This window comes from Amphibalanus amphitrite, unplaced genomic scaffold (genome assembly GCF_019059575.1).
Source record: "Amphibalanus amphitrite isolate SeventyFive unplaced genomic scaffold, NRLGWU_Aamphi_draft 000076F_arrow, whole genome shotgun sequence".
Lineage (NCBI taxonomy): Eukaryota > Metazoa > Arthropoda > Thecostraca > Balanomorpha > Balanidae > Amphibalanus > Amphibalanus amphitrite.
In genome coordinates this window covers 779444-804259 of record NW_024881572.1, presented here as the reverse complement: position 1 = coordinate 804259, position 24816 = coordinate 779444, and the positions used below count along the sequence as shown (strand labels likewise).

General features: G+C 50.2%; 3 protein-coding genes across 4 annotated transcripts in view; 1 reads left to right on the top strand and 2 right to left on the bottom strand.

Annotated features, from left to right (window-relative positions):
- Nucleotides 1-12791, bottom strand: part of LOC122379350 (streptococcal hemagglutinin-like) — a 33016-nt gene extending 20225 nt beyond the window's left edge. Inside the window, exons 1-7 of the mRNA XM_043361485.1 lie at nucleotides 12739-12791; nucleotides 6699-6748; nucleotides 6171-6312; nucleotides 3882-5137; nucleotides 3607-3728; nucleotides 1339-1428; nucleotides 800-984 (exon numbers count right to left, since the gene is read on the bottom strand). Of these exons, the coding sequence (XP_043217420.1) occupies nucleotides 800-984; nucleotides 1339-1428; nucleotides 3607-3728; nucleotides 3882-5137; nucleotides 6171-6312; nucleotides 6699-6735 (1832 nt within the window). The 5' untranslated portion in view covers nucleotides 6736-6748; nucleotides 12739-12791. The remainder of the gene's footprint in view (nucleotides 1-799; nucleotides 985-1338; nucleotides 1429-3606; nucleotides 3729-3881; nucleotides 5138-6170; nucleotides 6313-6698; nucleotides 6749-12738) is intronic.
- A 5618-nt stretch (nucleotides 12792-18409) lies between these two features.
- Nucleotides 18410-24110, top strand: LOC122379393 (SURP and G-patch domain-containing protein 1-like). 2 transcript variants are annotated; one of them, XM_043361564.1, is made up of 9 exons: nucleotides 18410-18510; nucleotides 19279-19522; nucleotides 19773-19903; nucleotides 20225-20287; nucleotides 20372-20485; nucleotides 21310-21414; nucleotides 21735-21853; nucleotides 22367-22494; nucleotides 22742-24110. In XM_043361564.1, the coding sequence occupies exons 2-9, from the start codon at nucleotides 19290-19292 to the stop codon at nucleotides 23175-23177; spliced, it is 1329 nt and encodes a 442-aa protein (XP_043217499.1). In that variant the 5' UTR covers nucleotides 18410-18510; nucleotides 19279-19289; the 3' UTR covers nucleotides 23178-24110. The 2 variants fall into 2 exon arrangements, with proteins under 2 accessions (XP_043217499.1, XP_043217500.1); XM_043361565.1 differs by having other exon boundaries at nucleotides 18423-18510; nucleotides 20384-20485.
- The window catches only part of LOC122379392 (aspartate--tRNA ligase, mitochondrial-like), a 60548-nt gene continuing 59594 nt past the window's right edge, over nucleotides 23863-24816 (bottom strand). The window contains exons 12-13 of the mRNA XM_043361563.1: nucleotides 24537-24723; nucleotides 23863-24279 (exon numbers count right to left, since the gene is read on the bottom strand). Coding sequence (XP_043217498.1) covers nucleotides 24122-24279; nucleotides 24537-24723 — 345 coding nt within the window. The 3' untranslated portion in view covers nucleotides 23863-24121. The remainder of the gene's footprint in view (nucleotides 24280-24536; nucleotides 24724-24816) is intronic.

Here is a 24816-nt window from a genome sequence, read left to right as displayed (position 1 = left end):
CCGCATGGCGATTGGCGAGTTGCGCTTTTTAATAATAATCATACATTAAATAGCTTTACCCCCGCCAGCCACCGGACGCATAATGTTTATTTCTTTGGTTATTCAAATACACAATTAAAAAACAGAGCTTATTGTCGTTTTTTATATATATCTGTCATGGATAACACACAATTATTTCTTTGGATTTAAACCTCCCGGGGCCGCCCACAATACCTAACCCAGTCAACCAACCCAACGGTGTCCCAAAATGGTATTTTGGCTTGGGTGTCGGAGGGGAAACATCCTCACCAAATAGGAAAATGAGTGGAAAAGTGCCGGCCAGATAAGGCCCAAAATAGTGAAAAAGGTCAACAGCCTACATTTCTATGCATGTGTAGTAGAATGTGTGATGCAAAAGGACCATCCACTCGAATATTAGGTAATCATAAGAATTAGGAGTGGAAAATCGATCTAAAAAAAAAAAATGAAGTAGAGAGTGAACAATGATTTTCATTTGGATTTCATTTCCCATCCAAATTGACAAATTTTGGGACACTGCAACCCAATTTGCTATAGCGGTCAGGTTGAGTCTATTCCGGGGTCGGATCTTAGGGCTGAAACAGACTTTCCGCATTCAGGAAATCGCATGCGAGAGCCTATTCAAATACATTATAATTCTGCCCGCATCAATCGCATGCGGGAGGTGCGTCCGATTGATGCGAGCGTGCTTCCATGTAATTAAATTGGCTCTCGCATGCGATTTCCTGACTGAGGAAAGAGACTGTCTTAGGCTTTACCGTTTGTTGTTGTATCAGCTCACCGTTTGTTGCAGCTGGAGTTGGAGTCGCCGCTCGACTTGGAGGACACGTCCGCCGCGTGGCCGCCACAGGTGGACGTGCTCCTCAGACTGCTCGATGATGTTGAGGACAGCAGCTGGGACGAGGCCATGCGGCGCAGCAGCTCGGCGCCGTCGTGCTCGTCAAGAGGAAACGTCTGCTTTACCTCCTGCGGTCGAACGGGCGGCCGGTTGGTCGGGCAGACGGATGGACAAATGGAAGATTACCAGAATATTGTGAACAAACCAGTGGGTGTCCAAAAAGGAACATTTTCATCGTTTTCTACTACAACCTAACAGCGAGAGGGAAAGTACGTCGGTAGTTGATGTTTTAAGCTATTTTGAGAAAATGTTGACGGAACGCTAGAGTAATTGCAATCGGCTGGATCCGCAGTGGGGGTGAACTTTGCATCGCACGTCACTACATCACAGCTCAATGATGAGTATATAGCAGCCACTGCGGCAGGCGGCCGAGCGGCAGTCCAGGCGGCCGAGCGGCAGTCCCGGCGGTCGTGGTATCTCACCTGGTCCCCCTTGCGCCAGCTCCAGCTCCAGGTGAGTTCCGCCAGCGAGTAGCCCTCCTCGGTCAGTCGCTTCTTCTCGGCCAGAATGTTCTGGCGGCAGACGGCGGCGGTCAGACGCGCTCCGGCAGAGCCGCGCCGCGGTCCGACACGACGGCCGGCCACCCGAGAGGGCGGGACCGGCGGGCGCCGCTACCGGCCACCCGGGAGGGCGGGCGCCGCTACCGACCACCCGAGAGGGCGGGCGCCGCTACCGACCACCCGAGAGGGCGTGACCGGCGGGCGCCGCTACCGGCCACCCGAGAGGGCGGGCGCCGCTACCGGCCACAGGTTGGTGGCACCGACCCCCTGACTCGGGTAAGTGGCACACCCCGAAGACACATGACTGAGTATTCACAAAACTTTACGGTTACTACGTCGACGTGTAATCCAAACATGGCTAGAAGATGTTTGATCGCAAGTTATGTGTAAGCCTCACTTCCACACCACATTCGCTAACACGCTCCATGGATCAATAATACACTCATTCAACCCCATTGCATACGGTTCATGCTAGCAGTGTTCAGTTCATTCAGCCGACACCTCACCCCTGTTTCACGGCACGCTGCTAGTGGCTACCAGTGTTTTGGCGTTTTCGGTTTCCATGGAGACATCATAAAACTCGGACGACCCATTATCGGCTGACGTCATCAGTTTAGTTGTTAAAGTTGCCGCTATCGGGGGCTAATGGAAGGCCGTGCCTGGGCCTTGGCTGGGCCCCAGTCGCATAACATCATACGTATGACCACAAACAATGATGTCAACTCGGGAAAAGCGCTATTGGTGGCTAGCAGCGTGCCATAAAACGCGACCGTCGTCAAAGGGACAGGCTATCATGCATAGCAATTAGCAAATCAATACACTGAAATTGAAGTCACAAGCTATGCCCAGGGGTGGGGTGGGGGGGGGGGGGAGGGAGGGTAACAGTTCGGCCGGGTTGGAGGGTTCGACCGAGGCGCAATTATAGGGATAATCCTCTTGAGGTATAGAGAAAGTCGTAGGCATAGGAAAGGACCATCACAGTATTCACAATTCGGCCAGGTGGAGGGAGGACCATCACAGTTCGGCCCGGGTGGAGGTAGAACCATCAAAGTTCGACCGGGGCTGGAGGGAGGACCATCACAGTTCGACCGGGGCTGGAGGGAGGACCATCACAGTTCGGCCCGGGTGTGAGGTGCAGGGAGACTCGTCACGGTTCGGTCGGGGTAGGATGACCATTAAGGTCCGGCCGAGGGTGCCGGACCGGCCGCCGGCAGTGTGCGGCGTGCACAGTGAACGATGACGTCACTACCATCGGTGCAGGTGCAAATCTCCAGCGGGTTCGTGCGAGGAACTAAAGATCGATTCCAATTTTCCACTTCAACTTTGGATATGCAGCTAAGGACGATGATGGCTAGCAAGGGCTATGGAATGAAGTAGCTCCGCTTATGATAAACGCGATAAATATCAAATCAATAGAAATGATGCAAACATACCGTAAATGTGTCCACTAGGTAGGTAAATAGTAGCGGCGGAACACTTCAATTAAGGGAGGGGGGGGGGGGCACTGCCGACTTTTGGTCCCATTCTTTCCATGCAACGCCCATTAGGGCTAATGTTAAAATGCCAAAATCAAAGGAGGGCACGGTGCCCTGGTGCCCTCCCCGTTCCGCCGTCTATGGTAAATACGATAAGCGAGCTGGTTTCCAAGCACATGGAAGTTAGAGAGCCAGACATGCGAAGAACCCAGAGTTGGAATTAAAAATCCTGAATCCAAGAGGAAACTCCCGGAGTCCGACACCGCAGAACAACAAGCCATGCTCCTTGCTCAATCGATACGTAGCACATGTGCGCAGTGTTCTGCCTACCGCCACGAGTCTCTGAAACGAGCTGTCGGTCGAATCAGCTGCCACGGACGCTCCCGCGGTGGACGTACTTTTGTCTGACGTCTGTGTTTTTGACTGCCAGCAAAATAGAAAATGTGAGGCTTCAAACGGGAACAGCTAAAGTCTGAAGGGATGTTAAAACACGTCAATCAGATAATTAAATAAATCAACATCCTTCGTTGCGAGCCATAAGGGTTTACGTAAAAATTATCAACACTGAATGGAATCTCATTTGAAGAGCAGTGTAATTTAGTATCAATACGGAGGCTACACACGAATGTTCACGCTCTGTAGCCGCACCATTGACTGACAGGTCTGTTATTGCCAGCCCGTCGGCCCACACTGGCCGGAGTCACTGGACACTGACCTTGATGACCGGTCGGAGGCGGTAGGGCTGCGTCTCCTGCGACTGGGTGCCGTGGAACCGGAACGGGTCGGAGGCGGCCGGCAGCGGGTCCTCGCCCAGCTCCCGCTCGGCACTCTCGGCCGCTGGTCGGCCGCCGCTCGGCTCGGCGGCCGCCGCACGTGACTGGTCGGCCGCCGACGCCTCGGCCGTCGTGTGGCCCGGAGACTTCATCGCCGCGCTGCGCCACGCCGATAGCTGCGACAGCTGCGACAGGTCTGTCTGCGAGCCCAGCCGACTGTCCTCCGGGCGCAGGCCGTCCGCCGCGGGCTGAGAGAGCGCGCCCTCTGCCACAGCGGCCGCAGGCACCGGCTCTTCCTCCGTCGCAGGCACCGGCTCTCCTTCCCGCTCCTGTTTCTCCCCGGCCTCCGCAGCCGGCGGCGGCTGCTCACCCGCCTCCCGAGCTGACGGAGCACTGCCGCCCTCACCCGTAGCAGCCGGCGGATTCTCTCTGTCCACCACGATAGACGATTTATCAACAGCTGATGACCGGCTATCGTCTTCCATTGCACCTGACGACGGGTTCTCACTGTTCGCTGTGGAGGGCGGCTTCTCGCCCTCTGCCGCCGCCGGTGACGGCTCAGTCGACTCCAGAGTGACCGCCGCCGGCGTCTCGCGCTGCCCGGCAGCGGCGGTGGACGAGGGTCCCTCCGGGTCGGCGGCCCGCAGCTGCTGCTGTCGGTTCTGCTCCTCGATCAGCCGCTGCGCCTGGCCGAACACGGTGTCGCCATCGGGCGAGACCGAGTCGCTGCTGCCCACCTGGGGTGTCTGGATGTGTGGCAGCCGCACCCCGGCGGCGTCACACCCCGGCTCGGTGGCCGGCTGGAAACCCTGGCTGTCCGAGGAGGCCGGCGACTCCTCCGGCGGGCGGACGGCCGGCCCGGAGCTGCCGGAGCCGCCGGCGGCCGGAGGCGTGCGGACGCGGCCAGGCGCCCCGCCGGCAGCTGGCGCGGCACCGCCGTCGGACGGCGTGTCCGCAGACGGGCAGCTGGGCCCGGGCGGCTCGCTAGTCTGTTCAGCAGAGGCCTCGGCCGGCGCGGGAGAGCCGGCAGGCGGCGCGGCCGGCAGCTGAGACACCTCCTCCGACTGGGACGGCGACAGGCAGAGTCGGAGGTCGGCCTGCGACTCGGCGGCGGAACTGAGCGGCGCCGACTCGGCCGCCTGCGAGTTGAAGACGACCTGTACGTCCGGCGCCACCTCCTCCACAAACTGTATGTCCGAGTCGTCCGCGCCGGCGGCGGCCGTGCGCGCCCTCTTCTCCGGGGTGGGAACCGCCGCGTCGGCAGAGCGCGGCCGCTTCAGCGGGCCGGCCGGCCGCTCCGGGCCCGGCTCCGAGGGCGTCGCTGACAGATCGAGCCGGACCTCGGACGGGGTCTCCGACAGGTCGAGCCAGGCCTCCGAGTGGGCGGCCGACACGTCGAGACGGACCTCGGCGGGCGAGCTGTCGGCGTCCGGTCGCAACGCTGAGGGGGTGGAGGCCAGCAGCTCCGCCGACCTGGCAGAAAACAACCAGCTGTCACTGGTACAGCGGTAGCAATACGGTTGTTTTACAATAGAAAAACACAATTCTAACGAATAGTGTTTGTCTTTTCAAACAACCTGCGGTTACAATTAATGAACACCAAAACACATAGGCGTAGGAACAGGGGGGGGGGGGGTCACGTCCCCTACCCCGCTTTTCAGCCATTTTTTTGGTAAACTTTTTATTTTTACTTAAATACAAAACTAAGATCAGGAAATGGTTCAGCCAGGTGAGCTAAGCAACTGCAAAGAATTTCTCCATAAGGCTCCCACAAAGTGGTATTGAAGTTTCGCTGCCTCCCCCCCCCCCCCACACACACACACTTTTCGTGATGTTCCTACGCCCATGCCAAAACATACTTGTAATCCACACTAAACTAAAAGGTTGACACATAGTACATTGTTGATATCGTCCAAAGTAAATGCATGCAATCAAATGTGCTGAGAAACAGTCAAATGTTGGAAAACAGTATGCCATGCCACATCTGGACACCCAAGATGCGGCCTGTCAGTGCGGTCATCCTTGGGAGGACTCACGTCACTTTATGCTGCACTGCCCTCTTTACGCTGACGAACGGACGCTTCTTTTTAACTCTGTCTCCACTGTATTCCACGACTTTGACGCTTTTTCTCTTAGAAGACAACTCGAAATTCTCCTAGAGGGTCAAGGTATTGGCAGCGGCGGCGGCGGGGAGCTGGTCAGGGCCATTCAAAATTATATCATTGGCACTGGTAGGTTCATATAAAAAGCACGCTTTTGGAAGTAATTTCTCTAAGCATAAAATAGGCGGACTGGCGACGGGCGGCTCTGCTTCTGGTCTGCTGGCTGGGCGGTCGGGGGCGGTGGTCGTGCCTCCTACCTTGTAGGGAACTGGGAGAGGTGCTTAGAGATAAGCGCTTGTCGCTTCTGCACCAATCCGTGTAAATGTATGACTGTGAAAATGCTTCTATAAATAAAATATGAATCAATCAATCAATCAATCAATCAATCAATCTGTGGCACTAACCTTGGATGCTGAGGTGTGCCCATCTCATTGCCACTGAGCGATTGCGACGGCTGCAGTATTGGAATAAGATGTGCAGGTGAGAGCAGATCTGGAGTACTCGATTGGGAAGAAAACATCTCCCCTTGGGAGGATGGTATAACCTCTGTGAAAACAACATAGGGACCATATGTCATAAAAATATCCAATAGCTTAAAATGCAGCAAAAGACAATGAATTGTATATGTTGGGCTGCTATGCATAAAATAAGTACCTACATATTAGCATATTCCCATGTTCAGCTTTCTTCCCTCTCAAAAATATAATATCATGAATATTGCATGTGTATTGTGTGCACCATTACAAGTAACTCAAATCCATATGCACACTATTGCCAACTACAAGCACTTCTAAAGTCATAAGAGTAGAGGAATAATGCCTCAGTGTTTTTCTTGATACTTTATACTCTCCCCACTATGAAAGCGGTAAAAAACAATCAAGAAGCACCGACTGATCATGTATGACTCATGAGTGGATTTCCAACCAGCTCACCTTCCTCCTGTTCTGCATCTTTTCCTTCTTGCTCCATCAGTCCCTCGTTCCTAGGAGCAGAGTGGTCAGGTGATTCAAAACCAATGCACATGACATAGGTACCTACAGTAACCTTTTGACAGCACTCACTCATAAAGAAATCGAAATCCCTTGCCAGGGTGAAACTTTTATCCAAGACATAAGGGGAGTCTCAATGTTTAAATGATTGATTCAGACCCAGATGTCCACCAAGCAGCATGGACAGTAGTAAAGCACGCGTCACACTCATTTTAGCAGCCAAGGAAAGGTGCTATATCCAGAGAGCTCGGATGTGTGCTCTCTGGGTAGTGTTTTAGGACCGACCCTCTTTCTGATATATATAGATGACCTCATGAAGAATTTGGACTCTCCAGGGAAACTCTTTGCAGATGACGCAAAAATCTACAGGAGGATTGGAGGCCCCAGAGATGGAGTCATTCTGCAAGAGGACATTTGCAAACTGGAAGTGTGGAGTCAAATATGGTTACTGGATTTCAACAAGGACAAATGCAAGGTGATGCATTTTGGTCCCAAGAATCCTGGCTATAACTACTCTCTAAGAGGAACGACTTTAATGGAGACTGACAAAGAAAAGGATCTGGGGGTGATTGTTACTCCTGATCTCAAAGCATCCGAGCAAGTGTCCAGGGCCGCGGCAGCAGCGAACTCCATGCTGGGAAGGATAAGAAAAACCTTTACATGTATGGACAAGGAAATGTTCCTGCCCATCTACAAGGCCCTTGTACGACCTCGAATGGAGCATGCCATTCAGGCGTGGTCACCTTACCTCCAGAAGGATATTAACAAGTTGGAGAAAGTTCAAAGGAGAGCCACGAAACTTATACCTGGACTAGCTGCCAAACCATACGAAGTCCGTCTGGCGGAACTGAACATGACAACTCTGGAAGAGAGGAGACAAAGAGGAGACATGATAGAAGTATTTAAATTGATACATGGATTTGATATGGTCAGTGCAGGAGAAGATTTCCTGAAACTTGAAACAGACGGCCACAGGGAAAGGACACGAGGGCACACTCTGAAACTCCGGAAGCCGAGGCATCGCACATTTAAACGTAATAGGTATGTTCTTTTCATCAAGAATTATTGAACAGTGGAATAAGTTGCCTGAAGAAGTTGTAACGAGCAAGAATGTTAACATTTTCAAGAACAAGTACGACAAACACATCAAGAAGACAACGGAGAGAGGCAGCACAGTGTCTCAAAATTTGTTGGTTTGGGCGGGAGATGACACCCAAGGGTGAATAATTTTCCACTCTCACTTTTGATTTTCAAAGTGAATTTTCCACTCTCAAATGTCTCTTTGGCATAAGTGAGTGGAAAACCCCTAACTCCACTCTCCAGCGATGTAATATTAAACTTCCTTGAGAATCAGTGCCGCTTTCCTCATTTACTGAGTTAATATCCCACATTTTGTTTCTAATTTTCCACTCTTATTGGCCTTTAAGGGTTCGAATTTTCCACTCTGACACCCAAGTCAAATTGTAATTTTGGGACACTGAGGCAGCATCCTATGAGCATCCTGCTCCCTTTGCCTCTTACAGATCTACTTGGTAAGCATCTACTTGGTAAGCATATGCTTCTTTCTAACAAAAAGTCTGTCTGTGCTGTCTGTGCTACAGGCCTTGGACACCAACTCAGCAGCAGGCTCAGACGATCTTCACCCCATGCTTCTCAGGAACTGTGCCACTGGGCTTGTCTACCCACTCTACCTGCTATTCCAAAGGTCCCTCGGAGAAGGCAAACTCCCAACTCTGTGGAAGTCATCGAGAGTTGTCCCGATTTATAAGAAAGGTTCAAGGTACGACGCACTCAACTACAGACCGATCAGCCTCACTTCTGTGACGTGTAAATGCTTAGAGAGAATCATTGTTCGTCATCTCTCAGCTTACCTGGAAGACAACGGCATCCTGACTGACCACCAGTTCGGATTTCGAGCAGGCAGGTCTACCATGGATCAACTGCTCCTGGTGTACAATGAGGTGTCTCTGCATGTAGACAGTGGAAGTGTCGTTGATGTCGTGATGTTCGACTTCGCCAAAGCGTTTGATGTCGTTTCTCACCAAATCCTCCTAACAAAACTTCGTCTCCTTGGTATCCAGGACAGCCTGGTCCGATGGATCGAGGACTTCCTAGTTGACCGACAAATGGCCGTACAGGTGAAGACAAAGCTGAGCAGCCCTCACCGTGTCACCAGTGGTGTCCCCCAGGGCTCTGTTCTGGGACCCATCCTATTTCTGATATTTGTAAACCACGTTGCTAGCAACCTGTCATGCCGTTACAAGGTTTTTGCAGATGACCTGAAGATGTACATGAAAATTCGTCATATCCCGCATGCCAGCTATGACCTCGATTCACAGATGTGCCAGCGTGACATTGATATGCTGCAGAGCACTGCTGAGTCTTGGTGCCTTTCTCTGAATGTTAAAAAGTGTGTTGTCCTTCGTTTTCACAGGAAATTCCACGCTCTCCCCCCTCCATGTTATCACATCTCCAATGCCCCAATCCAGGTTGTCCACTCCCACACCGACCTTGGCGTTGTAGTTGATTCAGACTTGAAGTTTCACAATCATATTACAGCAACGGTTTCAAAAGCCGCGGGTCTAACTCAGAACCTGCTTAAATCTACTGTTTGCAGGTCCCCGGACTTTATGATGACACTCTTCAACACGCACGTAAGGCCTTTGATCGAGTACTGTTCTTGCGTGTGGCACACCGGATACGTGGGTGACTTAAGGCTCCTCGAGTCAGTCCAGCGGCGTTGGACGAAGCGCGTCCATGGTCTCGGCAACCTAGATTACTACTCTCGACTTAAGGCCCTGAACCAATTTTCGGCCAAGGGCAGGCTCCTCCGAGCTGACATGATACAATGCTGGAAACTCTTCCATGATAAATGTTCAATCAAACCTTCGGATATTTTCGTGCTCTCGCCATCCTCTGGAACCCGAGGCCACCGCTTTAAGTTGCCACACGTCCGTCCCCAAACAGATTTACGTGCCAGATCATTTAGTGTCCGCTGTATCACTCCATGGAACTCTCTACCGGACGAAGTAGTGTCTGAACCAGATTTAACCAGGTTCAAATCCATGTTATCTGCGACGCTGGGTGATACCCTGTTTGTATACTAGTCTCTAGTGCGTATCTAAATGAATTGTGTCCCATGACCGTTAACTGTGTTCCGATTATAATGTTGCTGGTTGTATCTTATCACTCTTGTAAACTCATTCATTTGGCACTTGTGGGCTCACTTTCCCGTTTGGATGTGTTCTCATCCATCGGGCGAGCTCTTTCTATGCGGGTTCCTTCCCTTCTCCCCATCCCTGCATTCATTTTGGCTGCTCTCAGACCAAGGGAACCCCAAACAGGTGAGTTGAACAGGTGAGTTAAAAAAAAAACATAACAAACCTAGCCTGACCTAACGTAACCTACCACCTACAAATAGGTCCCCTACTATATCCGGGCATAGCGCCTCTCCTTGGTTGCAAAAATGAGTGACGCCTGCTCACTAGGTACTACTGCAGCATGTCAATGTGGGCTGGGGCTGGTTATGTGGGGCTTATTAAGCACATTAATCTGTCAATTCTAATTCACATAAACCTGCACCTAAACTAAATATTTTCATTGTACATCAGAGATTAATGAGTTCACACTGCCTCTGTTATACAAGACGATTGTTCGCCCTCTCCTGGAATACGGAAACACGATCTGGGGTCCCTTCCGAAAGGTTGATCAGAAGAAGCTTGAACGTGTGCAACGGCGTGCAACAAGGATGGTCCCCACGATCAAACGCCTTCAGTACACCGAACGGCTCCGTCGACTAGGCTTGACTAGGATTGCCATCCTTGTACTACCTGAGACGCAGATGCGACATGGTGACGTTTTACCAACTGTTACACGGTGGTCTGGCAATATCACCTGGGCGGTGTTTCACGGGACGCGAGTTACCTAAGTGTGGAACTACAAGTCGATTCTAGGGCTCTGATTGGTGACTTTGGTCGGGGGATGACGCCTATAGCATGACGTCACTCGCGTACTTGGCCGGACCAACGGCGCAGCGCAGGCGCGCCGAGCCAACCCAGAGGCTCTCAAACTCAATTGTACAGATCCTGCGCATTGAATGGCGAAACTTCGGCGAGTTCGCTTGAGTTTGGAAGCCCCTGCCAGAGGACTGGAGACGGCCGGATTATTTGCTGGACAGTGGGCAGCGCAGATGGCGATTGACGGTGCCAAAAAGATGATAGGGAAAAAGGAGTTCAGACTTTAGCAGTGAATTATAAGCCTGTTGCATAGCTGAGTGGTAAATTGTAAAATACTATAAGTTTGAAGAGATGCAGTGTAGTTTAGCCGACTCATGGGCATTCTGCCGAGTTATGTAAGGCGGAAGGGTCGCAACTCGCAAGTCGCTTGTTTCCATGATTGCCTGATTATAATGTAAAGCGTATCTAATGTTTAGTTGATAATACAGCGAGGTTGGGCATCTGCTCAATCCATTTCTTCTCTGCAATAGTGCATTCGCCACTGTAATTCATCGTAAGAGGCACTGGGCTGCGCCGCCTGTTAATTATTCCGAAACCACCAGTGAATTCATTTGCTGTCGTCACAGTCACTCACAACAATACGAATCGTTCAGTCGTGCGCTGGGGGTCCGCCAAGTTTAATTGTGCTGCAGAATGCAGACTGGACCGCCGAGAATATAACACTTCCGTCTGGACGAGCGGCGCATTGGAGCCGCAGGAAACTGCTTCATTTTTTGTGGGGAGGATACCCATGTTTGAAAATTATGTTATGGAATGGTGTGATAAGGAAAAGGACGGTTTCTTGAATTGAGGGCTGTGAAGAAGAGGCAGATTTTCTCATTTGCTACCCGATGCAACGCGAAAAGACGCAAATGTTGCACATTGGGCTTAATAAGTCTAATAAAAGATAAGGGACTTCGTGAATCATGCCTAATTGACCGCGACCAAGTTATTTGCCAATGCAGGTAGGCACTAGGTAGGTAGATACTCATTTGTGAACAGAACGTTCCACCACCCCTCGCCAGAAATTCAATCAGCAGTTGCTTATTAAAACGTTTGAGTGCACCTGACAACCTTTAAAAATGACGTCCTCCCTGTCAATGGTTCGTGCGAAGACACAAAGCCAGAATCAGCCAAGCAATATCGGAATCCATTGCGCAGTGTGTCGGATGTGCCCCCAGTTTTCAATCCACATAGCATAGCACACACTGCTAAATGCAGGTACGCTCACCTACACATTAGGTATTCGAAGGACTTAATAGCTCATACACATAGAAGAAACACATGAAATGTGATTTATAGCTGCAGCAGAAGTTTGGCGTCCGATGCCTCTTCGCCAAGTTAAGATCATGCCAATCTCGGCCAGTCTGCCGCTGCGCCGGCACTGGCCGTGGTGTGACGTCATCCGGCCGGCTCGGCGCTGGGTAGTTCCACACTTAGGTAACTCGCTCACGGGACGCTGCTACCACGCTGCTATCAAATTGCGCGAGCTGACGTCACACTTGTGGTAGTGTTGGAGCAATGGGCCTGTTGATGTTTCCATGGAAACCCAATTTGACACGTGTAAAAGCAGCGTGCTGCTATCACCGGTGAAACAGGGCCCTGAAGTCTTCCTGACACGGAGCGACTCGGACCGCACCAGGGGCCACGGGTGGAAACTCAAGAAGCCCAGGGCATCGAAACTCGTGCGCAGAAACGCATTCAGCATTAGAGTTATCAACGACTGGAACTCTCTACCAAACGCAGTGGTATCAGCCCAGTCCGTGAACCAGTTCAAGGCCCAACTGGACAAACACTGGCGCGACTCGATGTTTGACGTCCCAAACCCCTAAGAGCCCAGCCTGTATTGGTATCCCGTTACGAGCTCGATGTGAGCAGGTTCCCCAGGCCAAGTGGCCTTTTATCCCGATCACCGCAAAGGTAAGGTAAGGTAAGGTAAAGCACTACATACTCAGAGACCGCTCCCACGATATTGATATTATTTTCACCGTTTTGTAACCCATCCACGCTTTCCAATTTTTCCATCTTGGCGCGTTTTCACAAGTCTTGCATCCTCAACTTGTGCTCAACGGAAATTCTAATTAGTTTTGAAATGACGTCATAGGTCTTATCCAAAAAAGTTTTGATAATTTTTTGATTTTAGTCTAAAACTGACACTGAACAAAATAACTGTAAATGCATATTTACGTCTGGACAACGAGTTGCGGGGAAAAGTGCTGACTTTGTTGCAGTTTTAGGAGCCAGTGATTAGGCTGGATTTTTGGGTTACTTTTTCGTTCCGATTCATGTATTTCATAGTGTTTGGCTTTTGAATATTTTAGTTCTTTCAGATAAATATTAATTGCCTTACAACTTCTGTAAAAACGTTTCATTTTCTATAAGCCGACCTTCAGAGTCCTAAAAATACATCAGCACTACAATCATTGTAAACAAACAAATGGAGCACACTTGGCTACCTTGACTTGGCTCTGTTCCAAGGCGCTTTTTAAGTTTATCTGGTGGTTTCCGTACTCTTGTACGTCGTTTTGTTGGATGTTTTGAATCCCTTAAGGTTGACTTATATCATAGGTAAGAAGCATGTGACTGAATACAATCCGAAGTATCCAGGAGGCTGACAGAGGTCCTGACTCCTGAGCAATATCATCAAGTTGAATTTGAAGTTATGAAATTTTGGTTGATAAACGCAAGTTAAACGGGCTCATACATCAGCAAGAAAAAGTAAAATTTAAAGAGCTTATTGGCCGAAAACAAGCTATAATATTGCAGATCTTGGAGCAATACTAAAGAGCGCGCTGAGCAGGATCATGCCAGAAAATGTTGACTGATGAGCGCACTGCGCATATTGATGTATTGGTATGAATATTGAATGATAACTTACAACAGCAAGATAAATTAGTGCTATCAAGTTGAAAATCTAGAATGAATGGACTTTGGCAGCTTTACTATGCTTATGTAGATGCTATGCGGACTGTAATGTGCATCAGGTACTCAGTGTCTGGCAAGTGGCAAATGAAACATGCGATCATTCCATTGCTACTGGAGGAGAAACCTTGGATCGCTAATCCACTTTATGTTGATTTTGATGTTAATCATTACTGTATTTCTTGAAAAAAGGATTGTTATAAAATTGGCAATGTGACAATCCATGCAACGATGTGATCATATATTATAATAATATAATATAATAGTCATTCGTGATAGTGATTGTTGGTCCAATATACAATGGCAAAGCTCCCAGTCTCAGCGTTTCTTCCTGTGGATGGCCAGCAGTGACTCAGAGCTTAGAAGTATTAGTTTTCTTCACAGGACTGGGATAAAAAGTACTGCGGGTAATCTTCCACCAAGGAACTCTACTTTGACATGGTATGAGATGTAGGCACAAGTAGGTAGGTGCTTAGTTCCTATAGTCAGCAGTTGTGTAGGTTTAGTCGGGTTAGCTTAGATTAGGTTATGTTAGTTTTTTAATTTGCCAAGTGTCCATAAAAATGTGACCTGAGCAATGAGCATACCTGAATAACCTGACAGCTGACCTAACCTCAATCAGCACACATATTTGCAGCCTACCCAAGACCTGCATAGCAGTAGCACCCAGTTATAGGTAGGCTACTACCTACTCACCCTAACTCAATCTTACCTGCTATAGTCTGTTTTTCGTATCTTCTACCTTCACTCAAAGATGTTTTGTTCCTCCAGCACGTTTTTAGGGTATAGTTTTCAAATATTGGCCGCATGGCCCACCACTCATTGCAGGAGTTTGTTGCTCGTGTTGGAGTTCGCCTTCAGTGCGCAGTTCAAATCGGAAAAGAAAGAAAAAGAGTATCGCTTGTATTATCGTTACCACGGTTTATTGGTACTGACTACCGACCTATACACAAGGACGTTTTGCTGAGAACATTTAAAGAATAGTTTAAAGCTAGCACTTCCTTGTCATTAGGTAAAAGAAACTAAATGTGTTACCTATATTTTTTCAAATGCTTAATTTATGTTTTGCTTTATTTACGTTGCGATAACTTTTACACCGACGAATAACAAAATTATCTTAGCCCACGCCCGCTTGAGGGGTCCCCAGGCAGATTTGCTTCATCTTATTATTTTCCTATCTGCCTCACGCGATCATCCCGAAAAGTAAGCAAGGTGCGAAGACACGGGCAAGAATCGATAGCTCTCAACAATTACTTTCAGCAGTATAGTATATAGTAGGTATATACCGCATTTTGCTGAGGTCAATAGTGAAGGCCGCTGAAGGTCATTAATTTAAAAAAACTCCCGAGCTCAACATGTTTGGACAAATCTGACCAAACCTTGTCAACCGATTGAACTACAGCGCCGTCGAAACATCTTTAGTTCTAGCAGCTATTAGGTATTGTCGAAAGCTGCTGGTGATCTTTATCATCTGACATGACCTTTTGAGTGAGCGCTGGCAATCACCAACGCCTTAGGGCTTATATTATGATACACAAATGCAGGTAATAACAACAATAACACCCACGTATGCATTTTTCGTATTATATTGCGCTGAAAGCATGACGGAGTTGAGCTGTGCCACCACCGACGGTGTTTCTCCGCGCCTTCAACACTTTTCTTTCTGGTATCCAAGGAGGTAAGTTCTTTATTCTGGCGATATTCGTTGGTTGTGCTCCTTCTTCACCGCCTTACTTCAGTCACCTAACCCACATTTCTTTTGCTTTGAAACGTTGAAAGAAAACGTTACGATCATTTTGTCTCGTCTGAGACCAAGGCCATTGCCCTTCTGTTGTTTGAAAACATAATGAAATTAGAAAGGGATAATTTTGCCAGAATTAAAATATGATGTCACGCTTTTATGCAAATGCATTTCACTTGACAAAGAACATCGCATTTTGATTAAAGGGACAGTATCACCATTTTGATGAAATTTGACATTGCATAGGCCCCACCTTTCTGGTCCGGGAACTGAAGACCGATCCTCGAAGCTCCACACCGTTTTCCCGCTATCGCCGCTCAAAGTACGAAAGGTGTACCACACTTTGAATCGTGCTTCACTATCTTCACTGTTTAAATGTTTGCGCCGTTTTGAATTGACCGCCAGTAATAAAACTTTTACCCTGGTCATTTCATCAAATTTTATAAGGCCAAAACGTTTTTCGCACTTATTCATCACCGTTAAATTCATTAAATAGTCGTAGGCAATTTCCGCTGTTTCCTTCGGATTCTAGCGGCTCAACAAAGGAATTCCTCCAGCTTGAATCACAATCTCCCTCCAATGTATGACGTTTATCACGTGATTGTCACGTGATATTTTCTCCCATTGTCAATTGTCACGTCCAATTGTCACTCCCTCCAATTGTCACGTTACATTTTTATAGGCAATACCTAAGGCTACCTCTCCCTAAGGACAACTCAATCAGAAGAACGACCGCGTAAGCGTAGCGTCAATAATGTATTATCTGCGCCAGTTCTGTAGTAATTTTGCATGCTTCCAAACTGGCGGCCATGCTTGTATAGTGGTGGTTCGCTCATGAAAATGAATCATGAAAATGAAATGTGGTTGCAATATTTTTCACCGAGTTCGGTCCTCAAACTATGTTTTTCTGATTCAGAAAAATAAGAAATGCTAGTAAAAAAAAAATCAGCTCCATACATGGATATTTTTTTCGATGATACTGTCCCTTTAACGGGATAGGCCAAGGGGACACACGTTCGATCTTGCGTTCGAGATAAAAATTGACTTTGCACCGGTGTTGATTTAATTAGATGTTCGCTGGAGCACGTGATTAGAGAGTTTACCGTCTTTGAGTGAAGGTAGAAGATACGAAAAACAGACTATAACCTTCAACTTTCCAATAGTTAGCTCACCTTGCCAAGCTGCATCCTGCAGGGAAACAGTCAACTGAGGAACTGGCTCATTGGGTGGCTGGTGTGAGTCTGTGCATTTAAAGTGTTTCTTCTCTGAAGCTAGGCTCTGCACTGCTCACTACTGTATGTCATGTTAGATGCTCGGAAAATGTGGGAAATGATTACTAAGCTACTTTAGTGCTTTGTTAATGCTTGAGACATGAACAAGTACAGATCCTGCAGGGTACAGCTATGAGTTGGGTGCTAGGTGAGTATGTTATGTGAATGTGCTGTTCCCTGTTTGACCATAGTAAGTATACAAACAAGCACAGGGCAGTGCTGGAAATGAGGCCGCTTTCTGGTCCCGGCGTTTTATTCTCCGGGTGAGTTAGCCCCGTCTAGCGCTTAGCCTTTCGGGACCCTCTCAGAGCCGCGGTTGTTTTCGCCGCTCGGCCCATTCGAGATGCAAAGTTGATAATCGCACGAAGTTTATTTGGGGCCTCTGAATATACGACTTCGAAATTAATCGATTTTACAAAACCTTTTACTTTCATCTATATGCATACATTTAACAGTAACTCCAGACTAGACTGGTTTGGCTGGCCCTAAATAAGCTTCGTGTGACTATTAACTTTGCATCTCGACTAGGGCGAGCGGCGAAAACAACCGCGACCCTGAGTGGGTCCCGAAAGGCTAAACGCTGGACGGGATTAACCCGCGAGGAGAATAAAACGCCGGGACCAGAAAGCGGCCTCATTTCCAGCACTGGCACAGGGTCACAGTTATATTCAATCTCCACATAAACATACAACAAAAACAGCCATATAGCCTCACTCCGAACACACAACAAAGAACTTAATCCTTTGCAGGCACACAATGCTTTGATTTACAGGACAGGTATAGAATATATCCTCTGTCCTTGGGGATCTTGCTGCCAAGTTGAGGTACGATGACTGAACTTCAGGATTGATCAACCTTTTCTTCTTAGCCACTCCACTGCTTATATACGAGAAAGACCAAATTCTTGTTCGTAAACTGCCTTGAAAATTTAATGATCCACCTTCAATTCTGACATAAAGGCACAAATAAAATAGTTCCCTCTCCTTTTGGAATACACAAAGCAAAATATTAAATAACTTCTAGTGGGTGGACAACAGCAATTAGCATAGCTTCCCTCAAGTTAACTTCTGGCACTGATGAATTACACTGACGCTTATTTGCTTCATATTTTGTAACAAACGCGCTAAAACTGCAATATAACAGCACTATATGCTTCTTGACAAAATGCAAAAGTAGTAAAAATTTAGCCCTGATGGCATTCATTCTTAGTGGAAACGTAATAACAAAATATTTTGTAGTAACTATTAAATTCCGGCCGAAAACAGTGCACGGTTTAAAAAAGAATCATTCCAATGACGGTCCATTCTTGCGGTCCTGAAATCGCCACTATTTCCGGCCTTTCCAACGCAACTCGTTGTCCAGACGTAAATATGCACTGTAAATGTATTTATGTCATGAAGCATAGAAATCATAGATATACAGACATAGAAATTGATTTTATGGACTTTCAAAATGTCATAATCGAAATGGAAAAGACCATGAAACGACAGCCTCTATCTTTTTTATGACGTAGTTTTTAGCATTGTTTTAAAATTACGATAAAGATAGAAATATTTTCGCGCCTGTTCATGAAGCAAATATCAGCATGAGAGCATCAGGAAACGGACCATCGTTGCTATGCAACCGGTAGTTTAACCAGTGGTTGCTTGCAGGTTGCTAGGCAGTTCCCTATTACCTAAGTGATACGGTTACAGCATTGAACAGTACTCCTTCACCTTTTACATACATTTCTCCTGAGTCTTCTGAGCACGCCCGGTCATAGCAAAATACCGAAGATACCTATAAGAAACGGTTTGGAAACGGTCATAGATCATCTGAGTGACAAAGTAAGTTGAAGTGTTGGATATATTCATGGAGTAGTTCTAGGGCTCTAAGATATATGCTATGGAGTATGGATATTGTGGTTGTTGTTGATGAGTTAGGGCGCGCAGCAGCTTGGCTCAAGCGTCCAACAAGATATTGTGGTGGGGTGGCGTACCTTGACCTCAACCTATATATTGTGCAGAGCTTTGCGTAAAAGTAGTCATGGCCATATAACAAGGAATGTAGTATTAAAATGTGTTTCGAGGCTCTTGGAAGACAAAGATTCTATGTCTTCCGGCCAATCCCATTCCATAACCGGCATAACCGCAGCCAAGCCCCCAATGACCTTGAACAGAGTTGGCGGGACGATTTAGAATCTAATCTTCACCGTGCGAAAGACTCTGAGCACGGGTTTAGTGTGTTGCAGCTTCAAACTTCTTTTTGGTTCTCATTCTCCATCCTATATCATTTGACACATTGATTTTGTGATAAGTTTGAGTTAGCAACAGCATTGCAAATGGAATGGAAACCTGGTTTTTAGCAGTATTAGCAGTATTAGCAGTATGGAAACCTTTTTTTAGCAGTATTATTTTTTAGCAGTATTATGTGGTATCCCCCCCTCCCCAGCATCTGAGCCTGCTTTTCTTGATTGGTCTGTGACAGTGCTAAATCAAATGGATGTTTGAGGCAATATCAATTTCAGTCAGGAGGTTATGTCATACCTAGTTTACTGCTCCTGCACCAAATGGCACCACATTGCCGACACCCGTGGCCATGGTTTTTCCCCACAGAGAGTCTAATCATGGCGTCGCGGCCGAACCCGTCCAACAAGCTGGCCGAGATGTCTCGGCAGCAGGAGCTGATCGAGCGGCGCCGGCAGGAGATCGAGCAGCGCCGGCGGGCGGCGGCCGGTCCGCGCGGCGGCGGCGGCGGCGACCGGGGGCGGCCGGCCGAATCGGAGGCCGCCCCCGGCCCGTCCGGCAGTCTGAGCGCCGGCAGCAGCGCCCGCAGACTGTTTGAGGCGCACAAACAGAGGTGAGCCGCCGGCCTCCACCCGGACTGTTCCCCGCCGGACCGAGAGGCCTCTGTAGGAGCCGCGAGAGAGCTCACCAGCGATAATTCGGTCGCCTCAGCGCAGTCTCTCTTCAAGTTGTCAAAAAAAAAACCTATTCAGGATAGTGTGCAGTGATGTTTTGATGTTCACTGTTCTTTCACTACCTGTTATCATTTTTGAGAACGCTGACTTTCATGGCTTCTAACTACTGCCGCTGCCGCTGTACCGCAGTTTCTTGGCGACTCAGAAGAAGGCCCCTCCCGCTGAGCCTGCACCACCAGTCCAGAAGCCCGACGGGCCATCCAACGTCTTCCAAAACGACGGCAGCTTCATGGAGATGTTCCAGCGAATGCAAAAAGCCCGTACGTAGCGCAGGAGCGGTCGCGCATTTTAAACTATCTACAACCTGTACAGTGTACACTTGTACAGCGACACTTATGCGTTGATAGGGAGTAGGGACATGTCCGGCGGAATAAGTGACTCGATATGGTGTGGGATGTGCGCGCCGCGCGATTACAGATCTGTGTCTGTGTTGTACCCCCCACCCCCACCTTACCGCTGCCCCCTGTGATCGCACTGACAGCCGGTGGATGTGCGCTGTTCAGACTCGGTCCGGCCACCCCTCCTGTGCCGCTGCCCCCCTGTGACTGATACTGACAGCCGGTGGGTGTGCGCTGTTACAGACGCGGCGGCGGTGCCCCCGGCTCCAGCGGACCGGCCGGCCGGAGCGGCTCAGCACACACCCAGTACGTATTGGCGGTGGGCGGCGGCGGCAGCGGCAGCGCGGCCCGGCGCGGCGGCACGTGCACCGTAACTCACAGACTCGCTAGTCTCGTCTGCAGTTGGCGGCTCTGGACGGCAGGGGACGGAGCAGGCGGCGGCCGGTGGATGGACGGCAGCGCCGGGCGGAGCGCTGCACTCGCGGCGGGAGAGGAGCCCAGCAGGTGAGCAGTAAAGGCAGCGGCCAACGGCCCGAGCTGGGCGGGGGTGATCGGGGTCCTAGGTACGGTTGTTACTTGTTTACTATGACTTGCTGACGTCGATGCTGCTGATGTAATATGACTTTGGTATTGTTCAGTTTGTTAGTATCATATCGAGCAGAGTTGAAGGTGTTGGTGCACCAGTGACTTACATGGTGATAAGCTGTGTATTCTCGCTGGAATAGGGCCCAACGGTTGTGTATCGTGATTTTGCGATATGATTATCTCATATGGTTTTTCCCGTCATATTCAACTTCCGTGATATGCCTATTTCAACGACGAATATTAATTTCTTTTCACGTGCTTGGGGTACATCTCGCTTGGTCCGGTAAATGACGTGTCAGCTTTCAGAACCTCGGCGCCCGTCTGCCTCAGCGCGGTGTGGCCGACAAGGGTAATTTCGAAGGTGTAAGACCTTTTAAGGTGTAAGGCCATGGCGTGGCCTATTCCGCTTTAGTCAATTTTGGTGTTTAACAATTATATGCGGTAAATTTCACATAAAAGTATGGATAGGTCAGTTCTGTATTGCTGGAAACTAGTGTACTGGAAACTTAAGTGATCTGCGGCGAATCGGCTATACATATACATATATGAAGGTATACCCCGGTTCCGAAAACGAAATGCCAGGGTAGATAAGTTAAGCATAAGTGTTCATGAGAGTATGTGCTGTAGTTCCGACGTTCTCCGTGTGATTGTAATACCGTCGCGGCTGGGCGCTGACATGGTCTGTGCGCGCTCGATGGTCGCGTTCGCCCGTGACGCCGCGGCCGGCCGCCCCGTGTCACCAGACGGCTCCGGCGAGCCCCCGCGTAAGAGGCGCAGCCGCTGGGGCTCCGAGGAGGAGCGGGCAGACGTGCCGCCCGTCGGCGTGGCCACGCCCACGCCCTCAGTCGGTACGTACCGCCATGCCCACGAGGCCGGTCACTAATTCCGCCGTTAAAACTAACTGCGGCTTGCAGGCGTCTTTTTGCTGTTTTGTTTGTCTTGTGTCTGAAAAAAATCCCCTGTTTCACTTATCATTTTGGAATGCCTGTCATGTGGCGAGGCTGCCTGGTCTAAGTGGTAACTTGCAGCTGTGCTGAGATTTAGTTTCAGCTCTTTGCCAGGCCTTTTACTGATAGACTGAACTGTGCTGTTCGCAGCGTTCACTGTCGGTCTTACTGGGGCGAGTCTGGTCTCCTGTGTACAGTCTAACCTATGCTGTTGTTTGCAGCGTTCCCTGCCGGTGTGGCCGGGAAGTCTCCGGAGCTGATTGCCTACGCCAAGCGCGTGTTCGGTAACGTGGATCTGATGTCCGAGGACCAGTGGAAACAGTGTGACGATCAGATGAAGGTAACAATAATCATCGACGGCCGCTCACCGGGCCAGTCTCGGGGGCGGCAGTAGGTGACACGCACTTCTGTGGTTTTATTGCATGTTGAATTTTTGGTAAAAGCTGCAAAGAAATGTTCAAGTGATAACTATAACCATTATCATACCTATGATTAGACGGTAATCTTTCAACATTTGCTTTTCAACATTTCAACATTCAACAACAACATTTCAACAACATTTCTGTGATGGTTAAACCCGGACAATTCACTCGTCCCCCGATGTACGATTTCATTAGAACACTGCAAAGGAGCCAAATGTCGATAGTGTGCTGTCGGTGGTGCTCAGTTTCGCTCGGCTCGTATTCGTATCCTGTCCGAGTGAGACAGCGAGCGTCAGTTCGACCTCTGCTCCGTCCCACCCACATTTAGTTCACACACGGAGCCGGCACTGACCGGTCCTGAGTTGACACACAAAGACACCCTCATCTTACACACGGGTCGGGCACTGACCGAGCCCGCCGTCGGTCCGCAGATGAACGTCCTTCTGGAGGACATCAAACGTAAGAAGGCCGAGAGCGAGCGGCTGGCGCAGCGCGGAAAGGTCAAATACGAGTACGACTCGGACGAGGAAACGGACGGAGGCACCTGGGAGCACAAACGGTACCTGGAACACGCGGAGCAGAGTGTAATATGTTCCGTGCCTCACAGCTGCTTTGAGCCCACTGTGACCCTCATAGAGTATATCCGTATGGGCGTCTCTCGCTATCCAATGTGCCTTTCCTTAAAAGCGTCCAGTGTTATTGTGTAAGCCATCTGGTGTTGTACATATCTGTTTATCCGTCACCCCAGTCGCCGTGTGTCCGATGCGTCCGCTGTGTTCGTTAACATCTCTCCGTGCGTCCGCCAGGCGGAAGGCCGAGATGCTGGAGACCCAGCGGAAGGCCGACGAGCTGACCGCCATGAACGCCGGCAAACACCACATCGGAGACTTCCTGCCGCCCGACGAGCTCGAGCGCTTCATGGAGAAGTGGCGCGCGCTCAAGGAGGACCGCGAGCCCGACATGTCCGACTACCGCGAGTTCAAGCTGAAGGAGGACAACATGGGCTTCCAGATGCTGAAGAAGATGGGCTGGTCGGAGGGCCAGGGCCTGGGCTCGGACGGCGCCGGCATCACGGCGCCGGTCAGCCAGCGGCGCACCCTGGACACGGCCGGCGTGGGCACCAGCACAGAGGCGGACGTCACCAAGGAGGACACAGAGTTCGACGCCTACCGAAAACGCATGATGCTCGCATACAAGTTCCGGCCCAACCCGCTCAACAACCCGCGCCGGGCCTACTACTGAGCGGGTGGGTTCGTACAGAGGGGACAGCTAACCTACTACCAGTGGAGAGGGATATCCTGCCAGCAGAGCCGCCGGCGCTGGTCGTCGTCATCCTGCGCTGCAGAGTCGCCGACTGAGACTCCACTCCAACCCACCCCAGCTGGTGGTGCGGGCGCCGGCAGCCGCCGCACGGATCAGCTGATGTGGGGCGATACGGACAACAGTGACTGACAGAGAGCCATAGCCTTCAACACAGACCCTCGCCCGTGCACTGACTGCGGTGTGGCACACGCCTTTATTTCGTTGTTTGCCCAGGCGCCAAGGCGCTGAGAAGCACCTACGATCACAGACTACAGTGTTAAAGCTGCGCAGTATGCCGTGATGGCAGGGCCGCCCCGGACTGTGCTGTGGGTCCGATCAGGGGACGGCGGCCGTGCCCGGCGAGGTGCTGGGCGGCGGGGAGGGACGGGTGGTGCAGGCCGGTGTGTAGGGAATTCTCCCGGTGTTTCACCGTGCAGATCACTCGTCAGTCGTCTATAACTACAGCGTGCCACCTGGGCTTACCGAGCGTCGCGCAGGATGGGCGCTTTGAGGACAGCAGGACAGGACAGCCCGGCGTCAGCAGAGATTGGAGCCTGGCGGGCGCCGCATCGGAGCTGAGCAGAAGTTTTCCAATTGTGTGTAAAAGAATGGAACATTTAGTAGCTCGTCATTGCCAGTGCCTGTGTGTTTATTGGCCTCGGATGAGTTCATTCCGCCGGTACACGGTTCTTTCGCACTCTCGAGAATACTGTCGGAGGCATCCCCTTTATTTTTCCCTGGGGAGGGGCGAATGGGACAACATCAGGTGAAAGACGCACGAGTCGGGAGTCTATCCAGACTCCAGAATCCGTTCAGACGGTACAGTGTCGGCGTGAATTGTCTGGAGAAATACACGGAGCGGTCGGGGACGTAGGCAGGTGTCTTCAGCTGGGTTTCTTCAGGTGATATAGTCCGTATTCTTCTCGGGAGATGTCGCTGGGAGCGCCGGCCATCAAGTCGCGCCCATCCGAGGACTTTGGGAACGCAATAACATCGCGAATGGACGGCACGCCCGCCGCCAGCGCCACCAGGCGATCCAGGCCTGAAACACAAACATATCAGTGATGTCAGCGCTACCAGGTGATCCAGGCCTGAAATACAAACAACGTGAGGCCAGCGCCACCAGGCGGTCCAGGCCTGAAATACAAAACGTGATACCAGCGCCACCAGGCGGTTCAGGCCTGAAGCGCCAACACGTCAACTTGGTTTCCATCCCACAAGCCTCATCGAAGATGCGGCCGCCGATCTGACCGCTAATCCATCCCCCCGCACCCCCTGGTCGTTTCCGCCGTTCCGTACCTAGTGCGATGCCGCCGTGGGGCGGCGCGCCGCTGGCCAGGGCGTCCAGCAGGTGCTGCAGCGGCGCCGTGTCCTCCCCCAGCACCGTCTGCAGCACGTGGCGCTGCAGCGCCGGCTCGTGGATGCGCATCGATCCGCCGCCCACCTCCCAGCCGTTCAGCACCAGGTCAAAGTGCTGGCTGCGCGCCTGTCGGACACAACGGGACCGGGATCGGCGGAGTGAACATTTCGGAGGGAATCGAACCTACCTGTCCCGATCAAACACCAGCATGAGTCTGCC

Bases quoted from the DNA above. Each gene is read 5' to 3' on its own strand.
- LOC122379393 (XM_043361564.1), top strand. From the start codon at position 19,290: ATGGCGTCGCGGCCGAACCCGTCCAACAAGCTGGCCGAGATGTCTCGG. The intron at 20,486-21,309 runs GTGAGCAGTAAA...CCGTGTCACCAG, and splicing joins GCGGGAGAGGAGCCCAGCAG to ACGGCTCCGGCGAGCCCCCG. The intron at 22,495-22,741 runs GTACCTGGAACA...TGCGTCCGCCAG, and splicing joins GGCACCTGGGAGCACAAACG to GCGGAAGGCCGAGATGCTGG.